The sequence below is a fragment of the Thalassophryne amazonica genome, chromosome 3 (genome assembly GCF_902500255.1).
Source record: "Thalassophryne amazonica chromosome 3, fThaAma1.1, whole genome shotgun sequence".
Classification (NCBI taxonomy): Eukaryota; Metazoa; Chordata; class Actinopteri; order Batrachoidiformes; family Batrachoididae; genus Thalassophryne; species Thalassophryne amazonica.
In genome coordinates, this window is record NC_047105.1 from 112,115,958 (window position 1) to 112,136,364 (window position 20,407).

General features: G+C 42.0%; 1 protein-coding gene across 1 annotated transcript in view; it reads left to right on the forward strand.

Annotated features, from left to right (window-relative positions):
* Positions 1–13,767, forward strand: part of stmn3 (stathmin-like 3) — an 81,387-nt gene extending 67,620 nt beyond the window's left edge. Inside the window, exon 5 of the mRNA XM_034167313.1 lies at positions 13,489–13,767. Within this exon, the coding sequence (XP_034023204.1) occupies positions 13,489–13,544 (56 nt within the window). The 3' untranslated portion in view covers positions 13,545–13,767. The remainder of the gene's footprint in view (positions 1–13,488) is intronic.
* The last annotated feature ends 6,640 nt before the right edge of the window (positions 13,768–20,407 follow it).

A 20,407-nucleotide genomic window follows, 5' to 3' on the forward strand; every position in this document is an offset into this window, starting at 1 on the left:
GGGCGCGCTTCCACCTGCGCGGCGAGAGCCTCCACCCTGTGGTTCAGGAGGACGTTCTGCTCGGTCATCAAATCTAACCGAGTCATGAAAGCGGAGGGGATCCGCTGCAACTCACCGATTACCCCTCCTGCGGACGCCTGCGCGTCCTGTTCTTCCATTGGCCGTTCAACAGCCGGTTGACGCCCCTCGGGATCCATGACGTTGGCCGAGATATCCTGTTGGGAAAGTGTAGGAACACGGACCCACAACAGGGGGCGCAAATGAACGGACAATGGAGAAAGTCAAATCACAAAGTTTTACTGTTGTGAATTCACACAACAAACACAACAGATTACAAATACAGCAGTAACCGAATTCCAAAGGTGTCGTGTGGGCAGGCTCGACGATAGGAGACGTCTGTCCGAGTCGAACCGGAACCACCCGATTTCCTCTGCCACCGAACCCCGGGGATACTGGAGCCGCCAAGTCCCGAACCCCAGGTGGCCACTGCCTCCGCTCGTCGGATCCGGTACTGCTGGCAAGGAACAGAAACAGTCAGGTGTGGGTGCGGCTGCACCCAGCAACACACAGGGTGGAACACCACCTCCACCTCTTGTCAGGAAAACACTAAAGTGCAGGAGTGTGAGTACTTATCCAAATACTGTTTCCTGCTGCTCTTCTCTCTCTCTGTATAAAGGCAAAAGGTAATTAAGGTTGATATAATCGGCTGGATACGTTACCTCCTTGGTAAAACGATATCTCGGCAATGAGGTGGAGATGCCGTCCTGCTGATATACCTCCCTGTTGATTGATATCAGCTGTCTCGTCTCAGGTGATGGGTGACAGCTGTCACCCTGGCTGCTCCTGTGAGGCGACAGCGCCCTCTGGTGCCTTGAGCCCGCACTCCAGACAGGGCGCCCTCTGGTGGTGGTGGGCCAGCAGTACCTCCTCTTCGGCGGCCCACACAACACCAATGCTTTAAAATGGACAAAAAACCAGAGACACTGGAAGAAAACGGAAAACAACCATCAAAATGGATAGAAGAATAACCAGAATGGCAAAGGCTCACCCATTGATCAGCTCCAGGATGATCAAAGACAGTCTAGAGTTACCTGTAAGTGCTGTGACAGTTAGAAGATGCCTGTGTGAAGCTAATTTATTTGCAAGAATCCCCCGTAAAGTCCCTCTGTTAAATAAAAGACATGTGCAGAAGAGGTTACAATTTGCCAAAGAACACATCAACTGGCCTAAAGAGAAATGGAGGAATATTTTGTGGACTGATGAGAGTAAAATGATTCTTTTTGGGTCCAAGGGCCGCAGACAGTTTTGTGAGATGACCCCCAAACTCTGAATTCAAGCCACAGTTCACAGTGAAGACAGTGAAGCATGGTGGTGCAAGCATCATTATATGGACATGTTTCTCCTACTATGGTGTTGGGCCTATATATCGCATACCAGGTATCGTGGATCAGTTTGGGTATGTCAAAATACTTGAAGAGGTCATGTTGCCTTATGCTGAAGAGGACATGCCCTTGAAATGGGTGTGTCAACAAGACAATGACCCCAAGCACACTAGTAAACAAGCAAAATCTTGGTTCCAAACCAACAAAATTAATGCCTTGCAGATGTGAAGAAATCATGAAAAACTGTGGTTATACAACTAAATACTAGTTTAGTGATTCACAGGATTGCTAAAAAAGCAGTTTGAACATAATGGCTTTGAGTTTGTTGCATCAACAGCAGATGCTACTATTATTGTGAACACCCCTTTTCTACTTTTTTACTAATAGCCCAATTTCATAGCCTTAAGAGTGTGCATATCATGAATGCTTGGTCTTGTTGGATTTGTGAGAATCTACTGAATCTATTGGTACCTTGTTACCCATGTAACAATAAGAAATATTCTCAAAACCTGGATTAATCTTTTTAGTCACATAGCACTACTATTATTCTGAACACTACTGTATGTGCTGTAGATTGAGATCAACCAGCAGTGGAATGCTGGCAAACTGTACAGATGTCGACTTTTCCTGGAAGAACTAGGCAAAGCACTCGTCACTTCCAAGATCCAGAACCGGGCCAGGCCAGCTCAATCCCCAGCAGCTGCAGCTTTCATCAAGGTCCAGGGAAGGGTATCTGACCAACCCACAATGGATCCTTTGGATACAGGTGCAAAGAAATGCAAAAGATGCCAAGTCTGTCCCTATCAAGATGACAATAAAACAAGTACCTGTTGTGCGAGGTGCAAGAAGTACATCTGCAGAAAGCACAAAGTCACATTCTGTCCATCATGTGGGGAAAATGTTGAACACTGAAAATCCGAGAAAATGGGGCAAGTTAAATGAAAAAAAAGTGTTTGTGAACAGAGAAAAATTGAAAACAGGAGTTCTTTGATATAGTGTTTGAATTGTATATCTCTTCTTCTCATCTCTTCAAAATGTTTGTATAATCTAAAATAAAGTTCGGATTGGTTTAACTTCATTTTTGACTGTTTTGAGTGGATTTAAACAATACGGATCAAAATGACCCGCAACATAATAATCGTATTTATTTCTCACCATAATGGGTTAAAAAATGGAACATTCTCACAGGCTCAAACTGCCGGTCACTCTGGTACTGACACATTCCAATCTAATGGCTGTACTTACATAAGAAATGGTGGCCTAATGAGTTGTAAATTGCCCCAGCAGTGCCATTTGGCACCACCTTGGTCATGAAAGGAAGAAGTGCCATTTGGCACCACTCTGGTAGTTCTAGTTTTGTTTGCACAATGTTCACGTGTAATTCATGTAATTAATGCGTGCCAGAGATTTTGGACATTTCTTTTCACACTTTCCGCAAACAGTTTATGAGTTTACAACGAGTTTACTCTGGCACAACAGATTACACACCAGTGCGGTGATCAAATCTGTGCAAGTGTCAAGGCACCGTAAGAATAGATGTCACACTGAGATCGTTAACAGAGTTTTCCACTGTAGCCACCCACCCCCACTTCCTCTCCAAGCCTTCAAATCAAATATACTTGTGCAATTTTCTCATAGATACATGTAAAAAATAAATCATTAATTAATAATAATAATAATAATTGCCAGGCACTGCAAAGTGAATCTGTTCAATGTGTGACTGACCAGAGGTTCAGCTCTCTGACAAAAGATACCAGATGTTGACGACATAGTCCACTGTGGATCAATTTTCCCTATATGTGATGAGTCAAATTTCAGTCACCAGTGCATGCTCCTAGACCTGACTTCTTTACAGTTCCACTGGCTTCTTTCTCAGTGATCATTCTTTGCCCTCAGTGTTCCTTGCAGTTACACTGCCAGCACTATTTAGTCCATTAGCCAGTAATCAATTCTCACCTAATCAGTACCACTTAAGAGAACCAAACGACACTTACGATCCAGCCTCAGTGTACCATGATCGATACAAAAATATACTCACCATATTGAGGTTTCAATTCTCGTGCAAATGTCATAAATGCCAGAGAGGTGGCAGCACTGCAAGATGTCACCAACATGGTGAATTGCTACAAGACGCGCTGATAACGCTGCAGTCAAACCACTGCACATAGACGATGGCATCAATATTGCAAGATAAAACTCTTTGTCTGTTGTGACTAAAACTCTCGTGAATATATTATCTAGGTTTTTAGACGTTGTTATTGCATTTGTTTTATGTAAATGCAAGAATTTCAAGTGATTTCTCTGTTATTTACAATGGGACTTGCCTTGAGCCACGATCTTATCCTGTTCATGTCATTGTGGGGGAAAGTGAAGTTTGCTCTTTAACTCCTTGCTTATTGTCCTTTACAACACTGTTTGTGCTGTTTGTTCCAGAGTAATATATATAAAATGTCTGAAATTTGGTTTGTATTTATGAATTCCATGCGGGCTGAAGGTAGGAGACATGAAATATTTGGAATATTTGTTTTAGCAAGTGTTCAGGGGTCTCATACATGCAGTCTCTTGGAAATGTGATGAAAGGCATAAAAATTTAATGTTCATTTGTAATTGTCAGCATTTGGTTTCTCGATGTTGTTTTGATTGCAGAACCTCTCTGTGTGAAAGGGATTATGGGGTACATCAATTGGGCGAATGATAACCAATGCGGACCTGGTCAGAAATCACGGGTACACTGAAATCAAAAGTCTATAACTGTTTTATTATATGGGAAACAAGAAAATTGGGAGTTTGTCAAACATACTAAAACTGAAAAATCAATCTCAAGTTTCAACTCTTTATTATTACTGTCATACTGCACCATCAGGTCCAAAATACTTCATGAGCACAATCTCTAAAGCCCCTTTCACAGCGGGGCTGCCTCAAGCTTCCTGTGGTGTCATGACGACGCAGGAATGTCTGCGTCAGGTGCGCGCTGCAGACAGACTGTGCACTCTGATTTATTTTTTAGTTTATATTTATTCTTGTGCTGAGCTAGTTTATCTTTCCTACTTTGACCACCAGATGCACGCTCGAGATGTGCCTGCGAGATGCGCCCACGAGATGCACGTGTGCACACGCGCGAACGAACCATCTCTGAGTAAATGTGGAGATGTCTGGAGTTATACTTGATGTGGACATGTCCTGTCTCTGGCAATCAGTCTGTGAGCAGGACTTATGTCCTTTCTTTAACACAGTGATGAGAGAGTTTGCAGAGAGCGAGGAACGCAGACAGCCTTTTTTTTTCTTTTAATTGTTCACATGTGCGCGCACGAACGAATCGTCTGTGAGTGGACTCGAGATGTCCAGACTTTTTACTGAACGTGGACATGTTCTGTCTCTGGCAATCAGTCTGTGAGCAGGACTTTTATGGACTGTATTTAAACACATTTGTGAGAGAAGACCAAGGAGCTGCTGCAGCAGCTGCAGCCAGCAGCGTTTTTTTTTCTGTGCTCGTAGTTTTTACTGCATTGTGTACACAGCGTCGTCATGCAGTTGTCGTGCGGTATGCATTTTCAGAGTCTCTCCATCCATGCCCAGTTGCCCAAAATGACTGATATTTGCCCAAGTTAGATGAGGGCGAATATCTGGACGTCAGGCTTCTGAAAATGCATGCCGCCCTCCAAAAGCATGTTATTGTATTAGTACTTATTTAATGTCTTGCATTTCACATCCCCTCAAGTCCTAGTTTTTTTAATAAACAATGAAACATAAAGCATGACAACAAATCATATTTATATAAACTCCATAGGACTAGTAACCTATTACTGCATCCGTTTTCTAATTATAGTATTGTATTTCTTGTATTTTAAAAGACAATACTGCAATAAACCTCTTAGGAGTATCACAAGGATGAGGAAGGCACGTCATGCTTCACAGTCACCATGGCATTGACATAGTGCTGTACATGCCAGACCAGCTTGTTCACATTTACCATTCTTAGCATACCTGGCAACCGCCTTGCAACCACACTTCATGAGTTCTCTACAAGCCACAGAAGCAGCTGGTACCGTGGTCCAGATGGGATGCCACCCAGTGCCTGACTTGGACCAACCAAAACCATCTGGGCTAGGGGCAGCAATGACTGGTGTCAGACTCTCTGTCCAGATACTGGCCTGGTACACACATCGGTTGACATGTTGGAGCACTGAATTCTGTGTTGTTGGTAGCCTTTCCATCAGTTTCACCATGTTAGGAAAGAGCTCTTGCTGAAGTTTGTTAACTATGCTGTGTTGAGTCATGCTGTTGTACATGGCACAGGTGAATTACACAGGATACTGGAAATGATGTGTCTTGAGGAACAAATGCTGAGGATGATGGTGTGGTAAACCCTTCTGTCACAGTTGGGAGTGATTTCCAGGTCTTCCAGGCTGATTTCTTCCATTTACCATTAAACTGGGACGTCTTCACCAAACTCCAGGCAGATAGAGTTAATGTGGTAGTACTGAAAGTACCTCCCTGCACCATATTGCATCCACAGATCCGAGTCAAAATACCGATTGGCAAGACAGTAGAAAACGCCTACAAGGATCACAACCACGTCCGTATCAACAGTTCTGACAAGAATGGATGTTGCACCTTTCCTCAGGATATCGTGCACATGCAGAGAAATCCTGCTGTCTGTCTCCTCATGGTCACTCTTGTCCATAGTACATCCAGGTTGATTGGACAGAACTCTCTCCAGAGATAATGTATACCCCTTTTTCAGGTGGGTAGACATGGTTGGCTACTTCTGAGAGCAGAGCAAATTGTTCCTCTTTGTTTGTGTCATCCTGCAAGAATCCAGCAAAGGATGCAGGAGGTTTGGCATTGCGAGACACCTTCCTCCATACCCCCTTCCCTCGTTTCTCACGGGTTGTTGATTTCAAGCTGTATGGATGGTATCTGTCCCATACAATGTCAATTCAAGTGCTACTTTGCAGTTGCCTCTCTGTCCAAGGAATGAAGATTGTGTCACTGTATTCACCAAACATAGACTTGTTTCCATATGGCAGGTTACACACCATGGCAGTTCCATCAAAAATCTTCACATCAAAGTGTGATGGTGGTTCTGTCTGGATGCTGGGGTCGATGCAAGCCAACAATTCTGATTTGTTTCCTGGTAGACATAAAGCATGGTGAAAATAAACTGCAACCTTATATGACAGTACTACTCCATTTTGACCATTACCTGACCTTTAAAATCGGGTAACCCCCCCCCCCCAAAAAATGTTTGTATTTAATTAAACTATGCATACTCCAGATGTGGTGCTTTGGGCCAGCATGTAATGAGTTGGCCATTTTTTTTTTGGCCATAAGCCATCCCACTTATACCAAAAACATGCTTGGCACATGGACTAATTAGGCTGGTCTTCCACTGCCAATTTGTGACAGGCAACTGCCCATGTTTTTAGCACAAAACATAATTGGTTATCCAATGGTGGCCCAATATCAGGTGTAAGGGGTGGCAAAAGTAGCATTGTAGAACATTGTGAGCAATTGTTAATTTTTTTTACATGCTTTAAAAAAAAGGAGTGAATAGTATACAAATAATGAATGTTTGAGTTCAATGGTACGAATATTTCATGAGGTGAAAGCTGGAACATACCATTCAATGAGGCGAAACCGAGTTGAATGGTATGTTCCAGCTTTCACCTCATGAAATATTCGTTCCATTGAAAGAATGTAAAAACATTCATTATTTGTTTTATATAATGGCTAAAATAGATGCTTGTCATTTGATATTTTATTAATTTACAGTATAAACAACAGAAAAGGGACTTACATTTTGGTGTTCCACTGTAAGTGTAGTCCAGTGATGCTGTGCACTGACTTCGGACTTCCATTAAAAAAAAAGAAAAAGACTTTGTATAGTTCCTCAGTCCAGCCAAAAACCACGTCAGCGTTTCATGTGAACAGTTCTTCATGCATCCAGACGGCTTACAGCGGAGTGGATTGTGTGTGTGTGTGTGTTTGTGTGTGTCAGTTAGCTCAATCAAATCATTGTGTTGTTGTCCCCCATGCATGCGCACACACGCAACCGGCTCGGTTGACTGTGTACGTCCTCAGTGCAGCGAAAAAAAAAAGAATCCAGGTTTAATTTCTTTCTTCCTGCTAATAGACAGCACAGTGGATTTGTTTTGTGTTTGTGTGTGTGTGTGTGTGTGTGTGTGTGTGTGTGTATCTTACAAGAATTAGCAGCATCAGTGAGCTCATCCAAATTATGTTTTGGGAGAGTCATTGTCCCCCACGCACGCGCACACACATGCATCCTGGTTGGCACTTGTGCATGCGTGTACCACAACAAAAAAAAGACAGTGCAGCAAAAAAAAAAATCACGTCAGAAATGAGTCCAGCTTTTGTTCTTTCTTCCTGCTAACAGCCTCTAAGCAGCACAGTGGATTTGTTTTGTGTGTGCCTGAGTAAGCAGATAGCACCAGAGTGTTGCGCGGGCTGTGAGCCTGAGTAAGCAGATAGCACCAGAGTGTTGCATGGGCTGTGAGCCTCAGTAAGCAGATAGCACCAGAGTGCTGCGCAGGCTGTGAGCCTGAGTAAGCAGATAGCACCAGAGTGTTGCGCGGGCCATGAGCCTGAGTGAGCAGATAGCACCAGAGTGTTGCGCGGGCTGTGAGCCTGAGTAAGCAGATAGCACCAGAGTGCTGCACAGGCTGTGAGCCTGAGTAAGCAGATAGCACCAGAGCGTTGCGCAGGCCGTGAGCCTGAGTAAGCAGATAGCACCAGAGTGTTGCGCAGGCTGTGAGCCTGAGTGAGCAGATAGCACCAGAGTGTTGTGCGGGCCATGAGCCTGAGTAAGCAGATAGCACCAGAGTGTTGCATGGTCTGTTTAGTTTAGTTTAGTTTATTAAGATCCCCATTAGCCACTGAAAATCAGTAGCTATTCTTCCTGGGGTCTTTTAAAATTCATTACATTCATTTTTCAAAACACACACACACACACACACACACACACACACACACACACACACACACACACACACACACACACACTCCTTAAGTATGAAAGCCCATAGTTGACTCTAAACTCATGAATTTCCACGTCCATTAATATCAGATCTGAAATGTGAATAACATAATATACAAAAAAAGTAACAGTACAGCTCACTTGAAAAATGTACAAAAATATAAATCACGTGTGATTACATCAGACATGCTTGAACCCTCGTGGGCATGCAAGAGTTTTTTTTCACGCCTGTCGGTTACGTCTTTCGCCTGTGGGCAGTCTTTGAGTGAGGAGTGGCCCACCCTCTCGTCGATTTTTTCATTGTTTAGGAATGGCTCAGAGAGACTGCTGCTTTGTTTGATCAAATTTTTTTCAAAACTGTAAGGCACAACTGAGTGGACACCATTTGATAAATTCAGCTGGTTTTTGGTAAAAATTTTAACGGCTGATGAGAGATTTTGGTCTGGTAGTGTTGCCGTAAGGACGGCCCACGGTGCCTGACGGCGATCTGCACTTCGAGGCGGCAGCGTCTCGCCGCTTCAAGTTGAAAATTTCCACATTTCAGGCTCTGTTGATCCAGGAAGTCATCAGAGAACAGAGAACTTTCAGAAGAAGTCGGCATGAGGAGTTTATTCAGACATTCCATTGTTAACAGACATTTTGTAATGAAAGAACGTGCGGGCAGAGTCGCATGTCGGGCCGGACCCGACCGCGGGGGGTCGCGACAGGAAAAACACCTCCGTTGGAAAACTTAACGGGCAAGTTGGAACATGCCCAAGCTGTTAAACAATTTCTCAGTTACTCACTTGTTGAAAGCCATCAAAAGCCGCCTGAATTTTACAAATGGTTTTCAACACGGAGGTGTTTTTCCTGTCGCGGCGCACACAGATTTGCCGAGTCGTCACGGAAACGACTCGGCGAATTTGCGCGCACGTCTTTCATTAAAAAATGTCCTTAAACAGTGGAATGTTCGCATAAAGTCCTTATGCCGGCCTCTTCTGAATCTTCTCTGTTCTCTCACGACGTCCTGGGTGAATTAAGCCTTAAATTAGGATGGTTTCAGGTCGAAACAGGCCGACGACGGCGCCTGGAAGCGCTGCACGACGTCCCGCTGCATGGGAAGTCCTTACAGCGACAGAAACACCCCATAATCTCTCATCAGCCGTTAAACTTTTCACCGAAAACCAGCTTAATTTCTCGAATAGTGTCCACTTGGATATTCCTCACAGGTCCAGAAAAAATTTTGATAAAGCAACGCGCGCCGTCTCGAGCAGCGTGTGAAACAAAGGAATTCAGCCGAGAGGACGGGACCACATCTCACTCAAGGCCTGCCCACAGGGAAATGACGTCACCAACACGCGTGAAAAAACTCACGCATGCGCATGAGGGTTCAAGCATGATTGGTGTAATCGCACGTCATTCAAATCCATATAGTTAAAAAAAATAAAGGGTCGGTTTATTATCTAATAGACCTCGTACACACACATACATACACATAAACATTATGATCATAATTAGAAGTTCATAGTAACAGTATATAATAAAAAAGTATACATTAGATCATTGTGTGAATAGAAATAGTTTTAACTTCTTCTGAAACAACTTTTTGTTTGTTTCTGACACCAAAAAAGTAGGCAGTGCATTCCAGGCAACCATGGCTGTGAGCCTGAGTGAGCATTTCATTTTGACCAGCCTACCTGTGCACTAATCATGGTGTCTAATCAGCATCTGTGAGGTGGGATGGATTATCTCAGTAAAAGAGAAGTGCTCACTAACAACAGTTAGAGACAGATTTGTGACCAGTATTTGAGAGAAACAGGTCTTTTGTGTATATAGAAAATGCTTTAGATCTTTGAGTTCAGCTCATGAAAAATGGAAGCAAAAACAAAAGTGTTGCATTTATATATATATATATATATATATATATATATACACTCAACAAAAATATAAATGCAACACTTTTGGTTTTGCTCTCATTTTGTATGAGATGAACTCAAAGATCTAAAACTTTTTCCACATACCAATATCACCATTTCCCTCAAATATTGTTCACAAACCAGTCTATATCTGTGATAGTGAGCACTTCTCCTTTGCTGAGATAATCCATCCCAGCTCACAGGTGTGCCATATCAAGATGCTGATTAGACACCATGATTAGTGCACAGGTGTGCCTTAGACTGCCCACAATAAAAGGCCACTCTGAAAGGTGCAGTTTTATCACACAGCACAATGCCACAGATGTTGCAAGATTTGAGGGAGCGTGCAACTGGCATGCTGACAGCAGGAATGTCAACCAGAGCTGTTGCTCGTGTATTGAATGTTCATTTCTCTACCATAAGCCGTCTCCAAAGGCGTTTCAGAGAATTTGGCAGTACATCCAACCAGCCTCACAACCACAGACCACGTGTAACCACACCAACCCAGGACCTCCACATCCAGCATGTTCACCTCCAAGATCGTCTCAGACCAGCCACTCGGACAGCTGCTGAAACAATCGGTTTGCATAACCAAAGAATTTCTGCACAAACTGTCAGAAACCGTCTCAGGGAAGCTCATCTGCATGCTCGTCATCCTCATCGGGGTCTCGACCTGACTCCAGTTCGTCGTCATAACCGACTTGAGTGGGCAAATGCTCACATTCGCTGGCGTTTGGCACGTTGGAGAGGGGTTCTCTTCACGGATGAATCCCAGTTCACACTGTTCAGGGCAGATGGCAGACAGTGTGTGTGGCGTTGTGTGGGTGAGCGGTTTTCTGATGTCAATGTTGTGGATCGAGTGGCCCATGGTGGCGGTGGGGTTATGGTATGGGCAGGCGTCTGTTATGGACGAAGAACACAGGTGCATTTTATTGATGGCATTTTGAATGCACAGAGATACCGTGACGAGATCCTGAGGCCCATTGTTGTGCCATACATCCAAGAACATCACCTCATGTTGCAGCAGGATAATGCATGGCCCCATGTTGCAAGGATCTGTACACAATTCTTGGAAGCTGAAAATGTCCCAGTTTTTGCATGGCCGGCATACTCACCGGACATGTCACCCATTGAGCATGTTTGGGATGCTCTGGACCGGCGTATACGACAACGTGTACCAGTTCCTGCCAATATCCAGCAACTTCGCACAGCCATTGAAGAGGAGTGGACCAACATTCCACAGGCCACAATTGACAACCTGATCAACTCTATGCCAAGGAGATGTGTTGCACTGCATGAGGCAAATGGTGGTCACACCAGATACTGACTGGTATCCCCCCCCCCAATAAAACAAAACTGCACCTTTCAGAGTGGCCTTTTATTGTGGACAGTCTAAGGCACACCTGTGCACTAATCATGGTGTCTAATCAGCATCTTGATATGGCACATCTGTGAGGTGGGATGGATTATCTCAGCAAAGGAGAAGTGCTCACTATCACAGATTTAGACTGGTTTGTGAACAATAGTTGAGGGAAATGGTGATATTGTATATGTGGAAAAAGTTTTAGATCTTTGAGTTCATCTCGTGTTGCGTTTATATTTTTGTTGAGTGTATATATATATATATATATATATATTTTTTTTTTTTTTTTTTTTTTTTCTTCAGTGTAAATACTACAAATAATTACCTTTGAGATGATTCCAAATGCGTTCTCCACGTCATGAAGCGCACAAGAAAAGCTGCAGCTGTAGAACATTCCTTTGTGATTCCGGGAGTGATTAGAGGTGGTTTCATCAGCCAAATTCTGAGAGCAAATAATTAATCCTCTATAAAATAATTATTTTATATAACGCAGCGTCCAGCAGCACAAAGCGCAGTATCCAGCGGGACTAAGATAAGATAAGATAAGAACACTATGCTTTATTTCTAATCTTTATTTTTAAAAATACACCTAACATTTTGTCATGTTTCTCCCTGTGATATTGCAAATAGTATCAAGTATTTTCCAAGATGTCTGTATCAAATAGAAATTAACACTGGTGAAACTGAAGGGGCTTGAAATTTGGTGTTACAGCTACTGTGACATGTGGAGACATCAATACATAAATATATACAGTAATGTTGCAATTACAAGGTTTTTTTTTGTAAAATCACCAAAGTGAGTTGCAGTTGGATGTTCTCTCAGAAATTAATAGAATACATTATTTGCATTCCAACTAGCTTAAGAGCGATCTTTTCTGAGGCAGCGACATGATAATAAAAATAGCCAGAAACTAAATTACAAATGAACCTGAAATGTGTTTGCACCATTCACTGTTCTCTTATTAACTGGAAATGGTAAATGGCAGAATTTTAAACAAACTAGATGGTGTATCATGACTCCATTATATGAAAGTCACATTATTTTGGACATAGTTTTTGTCTTACTCGTTTCAACATAAATTCCTGTCTTGGTCGTCAACACGCGGTGTTTATAACAAAGGAATTCAACAAGGAATGTAGTTTCATGAAGGATGCCAAGACACTGTAATGCTGGCGTGAGTGAGCAAGACCTGCATCAGCCTTCGTGGGTGTAGATAGAGTGTGGCCAAATCAATTAACAAAGAATTCTTTAGCGGTAGAATTGAATGAAGACGGGAAAAAATTAAACAAATAATTGTGGGGTTAAAATATTCAAACAAAATGGGTTAATTGATTGATGTAATTACATGTTGAGTCCTTCAGGAACTCTAGAATCAATGATATCTTAATCTTAATCTTTGGTGCTGAACCAAAGACATGCTAATGTTTAACACATGCTAAGCTTTCGCACATGCTAACATTTAAAGTTAGCATGACATGATGTGATTAAATTGGTGCAACTGAGAATAGTCTACTTTTTATGATGTGTGTGTGTGTGTGTGTGTGTGTGTGTGTGTGTGTGTGTGTGTGTGTGTGTGTGTGTGTGTGTGTGTGTGTGTGTGTTCATTTTGTAAATGAGTCATTTCCGTAACATGTTCAGACTGTGTCAGTAGGGTGTGTTCTGCCCTGATTTGATTTGAGCAGTAAGATGAGTGATGTAGGTTTTAAAGGCACAGTTTCTTTTTCTGGAAACAAAAACAAAATTTTGTGTTGCTAGGTTTCTTGTTCTTGTTTCCGCAGAAGGCCGGCTTCCTGACATCTGACTTTTGTTTCACTGTGTTTTGTTTTTGTCTTTTCTCGTATTCTAGGGAGTGTATGCCACTGAGGTGCGCAAGAACAAGGAGCGTCAGGCTGACATGTCTGGCTGAAGATATTTCCACACTTTTTCAGGCAAACCTACTTAACCACTGCGTGCCCGTGCTTTCCTGTGGATCATTATTCACCAACACAGTGCACCTTACACAACTGTACTGCTTATCTGCACAGTTTCTCTCTCTCGCTCTCTCTCTGTAAATCATGTGCCATTTCAAATAGCTACATTCTGATAGAAGAAGCAAAAACAGTTGAAATAAAGTCCAAATCTGAGCCAAAGGCTGTGGAGTTTGTCCTCTGAGTGAGAAAATCTATTTTATGTTTGCACTGAGAAACAACTTTATGCCTGGGGTGGGCCTTTATAATCACAAAATGTAGGTGAAGAGATATGATATGGGTCATATAATAGATACTGTATGTGTTGTCAGCATTTGAGATTGAGAGACGTGGGAAGGGTTTATGGAGTCATGATGTCACTGCACAAGCATTGTTTGGTGAAACTTTTAAAGGAAAATGAGTTTAAGTCTTGAGCGTCCCGGTGCTACCTGTTTTATTTATGGTTGTGGGATTTGGGTACTAACCAGTGACCTAAGGCAATGATTGGATATCTTTGGTGCTAGGTCTCTTCAGAGTGTCCTTGACCTTGAGCACTATGTCAAAAGATAAGCAGGGATAGACGAGTTGTCTTCCTGGGTGGTTGCCATCAAGAACCCAAAGTAGTTCTGTTGTGTGGTCCATTCAGAGACACTCAGCTGCATTACATGTTCCCAGACATGACCTCACTTGATGAATATGTGGTTGCTCATTCCTTAGCTGGCGGGAGTGGAGCGACAAGCTCGCAACATACCCAGTGTTCAGGACACATCTATAAGAAATAACAGCAAAGTTGTAGCACGGTGCATCAAAGTTCACCAGATGAAACAGGGTTTGTCCTCTTTATATGTTCTGTTAATGGGGAGCGATACAACATGACTCAGTTACTCAGATGGATACTCTTGGACAGTGGTGGAGGCAGAACTGCCAAGACCTCAACATCGCCAAGACTAAAGAACTGGTTGTTGATGTTCAGAAAAATCCTCCCAGCATTTCCACGCTGTCAGTTAATAACCAGCCAATGGAACAGTTCGAGTCATATAGACACTTTGGGGCAGTAATTGATCACACATGCACCTTCCAACCAAACTCTGAATTTTCAGGTCCACCACTCAGTCCGAACAGCATTTTACATCTGTTTTATTGAATCTGTAATTAATATCTCAGCCTGGTTTGGGTCACTAGCTCTCATCTATCACAACCATTAAATAAAATCATAGCACAGGGCAGCAAAGTAATCAGATTAGAGCAAGAACCACTTATCAGCATTTACAACAGAAGGATGAAATTAAAAGAAAGGCAAATAGCCTTGAACACACACACACACACACACACACACACACACACACACACACACACACACACACACACACACACACACACACACACACACACACACACACACACACACACAGGCAAGAGATACAGTTCACTGATTTTCAGAGAGCCATGTCAGGTTTTGTGCCCACATCCATTGGACTATTGAATGGACACTACATTGTTTAATACATCTGCCAAGGATGTAATAAAATCATTGGTGTTTATTTATTTACAACCCCAATTCCAGTGAAGTTGGGACATTGTTTAAAATGTAAATAAAAACAGAATACAATGATTTGCAAATCCTCTTCAACCTATATTGACTTGAATACACCACAAAGACAAGCCATTTAATGTTCAAACTGATAGACTTTTTTTGTTTTTGTGCAAATATTTGCTCATTTTCAAATGAATGCCTGCAACATATTTCAAAAAAGTTGGGATGGGGCAACAAAAGACTTGGAAAGTTGATGAATGCTCAAAGAACACCTAACTGGAAACAGGTGAGTGTCATGATGGGATATAAAAGGAGCATCTCCAAAATGCTCAGCTGTTTACAAGAAAAGATGGTCCGAGGATCACCACTTTGTGAACAACTGCATGGAAAAATACCCCAACAGTTTAAGCACAGTGTTTCTCAATGTTCAATTGCAAGAAATGTAGGGATTTCATCATCTACAGTCCATAATATAATCAGAAGATTCAGAGAATCTCTAGAACTTTCTACACGTAAGCAGCATGGCCGAAAACCAACATTGAATGTCCATGACCTTCAATGCCTCAGGCAGGTGCCTTGAGCTGCAGAAAGCATTTTGAGCCGTCTGAAAAGGTAATTATCTGTCATGTTTACATTGTCATGGCTTGGTAAAACAGTTGTGTGTTCTTTCCTTCTTGTGTGCAGCTGTTAAAATATGTTTATAACACTTCTTCTTCACTCCACTTGATGGGCTGCACATAGTGTTGGAGATTAGATTGCGTATAGCATGACATTTATGCATGAAAGATTTTTTTTAACATTTCAAAATTCTCTGTGCGCAATAGCACGTACCGGCGCCCCTCACGTTCAGTCTGCACCAGTTAAAGAGGAGTTTACTCTCCAGCACAACACAGGTTGTGCTAGTGTGTGAGTCAGGGGGCCTTAACAATGAGAGACTTATCTGTTGATGTCTTTACCGTTAGCTCGTCATTCTCTGAATGTCATTCTCTGAATCTGAACAATTCAGTCTTGTTGTTGCTCAAGTGAAGGAACTGCTGCCAGTTCTTTGGTGTGGGGCTGGACAGCCCAACTCATCTCCGTTGAATAGGACTGCAGGGAAGGCTTCCTTTTTGGGGATGTTGGGGCTTAATGTGGACTAAAAGCCCCCTTACATGAACATGCCGTTGACTCAAGCACTAGCATGACCTGTGTCGTGCAGGAGCGTAAACTCGTCTTTAACAGGTGCAGACAGGATGTGAGAGGGGCACCGGTGCGTGCTATTGCGCACAGAGAATTTTGAAATGTAAAAAAAAAATAATTTGCGCATAATTGTGCTACGTGGCGCGATCTAATCGCCAACACAACGTGCAGCTCGTCGAGTGGAGTAAAGAAGTGAACAGAGCGAGTGGTGACGTCAGAGGATTACATCAGAGCGCAACTCTTTTGAAGGATGTTAAATCGCTCATAAACATACTTTAACAGTTGCACACAAGAAGGAAAGAACACACAACTATTTTACTAAGCCATGGCAATGTAAACATTACAAATTATTACCTTTTAAGATGGCTCAAAATGCTTTCCGCAGCTTGTGAGGCATGCGCGAACGGCTGAAGCTGGAGCGGACAACTGTGATTCAGGAAACAATTACAGCCATTTTCAAAGGCCAATTTGCAGAGAAAATGATTAATCTGACACAAAATAATTATTTTATATACACAGTGTCCAGCGCAGAGTGCGTGGCAGCCGGTAGAACAAAGAACGGCGTCCAACTGTGAACACAGTGGGTGGGATCATCACGACGACAGGTGTGCAAGTGCGTGAATCAAAGACATGAAGTGCCTTGGGGCAGCTTTGTTGTGATTTGGTACAATATAACTAAACTGAAACAGAACTGACTTGAGCAAGGGCTATTCAGTTGTGTGATGAAAGAAGGCTGAACACAACCCTATAGTAGAGTCAGTACCAGCTAAACTAACACGTGTTCGGGTGTTTATTAAATCATATGGTTCTGATAAGAGTTTGTTTGTTGTAGTTAATAAAACTGATGAGCTGCTTAATTTAGTAAGTAAGGTTCATTTATATAGCACCTTTCAAGATAGAAATCACAAAGTGCTTCATATAAGAACAGAGAAATTAAAAACAGCAGAAACATAAAACCATAAAAACTAGGTAAAAGCCAGCCTATACAAAAGGGTTTTTAGCTTCACTTTAAATGTTTCAACAGAGTCCATGGAGCGTAGGTCCAAAGGCAATGCATTCCACATTTTAGGTGCCACCACCTCGAAAGCACAGTCTCCCCTGGTCTTCAGTCTTGTCCTAGGCACAACCAATAGGCCCAGGTCCGAAGACCTCAGAGACCTACTTGTCACATATGGATGTAATAGCTCGGTGATATAAGATGGCATTTGACCATGCAGAGCTCTAAAAGTCAGTACTAGAATTTTAAATTGGAGTCTGAAATGGATGGGGAGCCAGTGCAAGGAGGAGAGGATTGAGGTTATATGTGATTAATTTCTCAGTAATCGTGCATTAATGAGACCTATAGTAATGGACCAAGCTACTAATAGCTTCTAAAAGTGCTAATGCCGTTAGCATGCAACATTAAATAAGATGAGAATTTCACTCAGCGCAAACATTGCAGCGGAATGTCTCAGATCAGCTTTGCACGTGAATGAAATCCCAAGTCTTTAAGTAAGTAAGTAAATTTTATTTATGGAGCACCTTTCACAGATATGACATCACAAAGTGTTTGATAAAAGCAAACAAGTAAAATACAAAAAAATACAGACAGGGTACATTTAAAACAGGTTGTAAAAACAGGATAACACAATAAAAAGAATAAAACAATAAAAACTCTTGTCTAACTATAAACCTGTTTCAAGTAAAAATCTTTAAATGATTTTAAATACATCAACAGTGTCTAGACAACGAGGGGAAAGCAGTAGAGTGTTCCACAGCCTAGGTGCTAATGCTTCAAAGGAGTGATCACCTTGCGTCTTGAAATGGTTTTTTTGGGACCACAAATAGCATCTGGCCTGCTGACCTCAGACTTCAGATCAGGGTGTGAAGCTGTAGCAGGTCAGAGATGTAAGCACCCAGACAGCAAATAGATCTGGGCCGGATGTAGTCCAACATCTGGTACCAATCCTGAAAACAGATCCAGTCCAGACAGTTTTTGCACCCTGGCCCAGATCCGGCACAGCTCCGCTTTACAGTTCTGGAACAGATCCGGACCAGATCTGAACTGGATCTGCAAAACACCAACCGTTTACAGACCATATCTGGCACGGATCTGGGGCAGATGTGGATCGCATCACAGCACCGTGGCAGGAACAAGTTTTACAGGGGTAAGTTCCGTGGATCAGAGGAAACTGATTTGTATCTATAACACACAGATCAGTGTCCCTGGACTTATAAAACTTGATTGTCATAAAGAAACAAACCGCTTTGCAATAAGCATTTAAAAAAGCCCCAGTGATGATCATGATTACAGAGTACAGAGTTTACAACCGCTAATGGATAGTTTCTACCGAGTTCAGATAAAATTGCTTATCGTTATGCCCCATGTTCCTGCCACGGTGCTGTGATGTGGACCACATCTGTCCCAGATCCGTGCCAGATATGGTCTGTAAACGGTTGGTGTTTTGCGGATCCAGTTCAGATCTGGTCCGGATCTGTTCCAGAACTGTAAAGCGGAGCCGTGCCGGATCTGGGCCAGGGTGCAAAAACTGTCTGGACCAGATCTGTTTTCAGGATTGGTACCAGATGCTGGACTACATCCGGCCCGGATCCATTTGCTGTCTGGGCAGGAGTTAGGGTCAAGATCTAAAAGTTAGGATCAAGATTTTAACATGTATTCAAAAATTCACTGGTAACCGGTGAAGGAAGGGTAAAACAGGCTGAAAGACAGACTTTCTGGTCCTGGTGCTGCCTGACTTGCGGTGTGGTTGTAAGACTTGGATGCAAACCAGAAACCTGGTAAGAAGATGACTGTCTTTCATACTAGGTGTCTTTGGAGGATTCGTGGCTACTGCTGGAATGACTTTGTATCAAATGAATGGGTACTATGAGAGACTAAAGGGCCTTTCACACTGCATGCGTTCAGGACGTTAAACGCATCATGGATCGCTCTTGTTTCTGCTTAACCTTACCACCCACCTATTTTCGACTTGTGTACAAAAGTTGGACCTACCCAAGTGCCAAAGCACATAAAAATAACATCTTACACCTCACAGGATTGCAATATGTGTCATTTTAAAGTACAGTTCTTCTAGTTTCTTGTGATATCCACCTTAACACTTTAACTATTACACAAATCAAACAATGGCAGCTTAAATTTGACAAAGTTTCATGTTTTTTTCTCTCAAAAATAAAAAACCTACTTTATTCATGTCATTGGTTGAGTTTACATTATACTATGCATTTGAAATTCACAACACTTGTTATTCATGATGTTAACAACAAGTGTGACAAGTTTTATGTATTTGGGACAAAGTATGTTGATACTGTAGGTGTTTTTATATAGAATGGCTCCATTCGGCACAAGTGTGCCAAATCTTAGCCAAATGTGCCAACTTTGGTAAATGCATTTTACCACTCATTTCATCATAAAAAAAAGGGTTTTTATCATTCAGATAGCTATAAAAATAATCTAGACAATGTTTTTTTCAGACTTTCATATTTTAGTGGTGCAACTGGAATTTTATGAATTACAACCAAATAATACAAAATTAGAATATAATAAAATCTTTACTTTGTATATTTGAAATGGCAAATGAAATACAATATATTAAAACTGACTTTAGAATGATTTAAGAGGTTTTGCTTTGTCATCTGATGGTTAATAATCACATTATTCCCTTTGATTGCTTTGGGTGTAGAGAGTCAGACTCAGACAGTCAGACTCAGACATGCTACTGTGGCGCTCTGATCGCTCACCGCCTTTTATTATGGAAATGATATTCATTTCATTTCATTTATTATACAGGAAAAAGGTTAAAAGCACAATTGCACATTACCCCAGGCCTGACTCAGTTAAAACTGATTTACAGGTTCCTGTTTTACACATAAACCTACACACAAACAAACATTTCATTCAATCATGTGGACAATAAACCTAACATGTACAGCACACATTCATAAAATCATAAATACATAAATAAAAAGATAAAAAGATCAGACAAGTGAGAAAGGTAGATCAGTGGTTACACGAATAACTATTCAATAAATCATCTCTGTAAGTTTTTTTTAAATAGTATCTCTGAGCTGATTGATCTAGTGCCCAGAGGGATATCATTCCACACCTTAGTG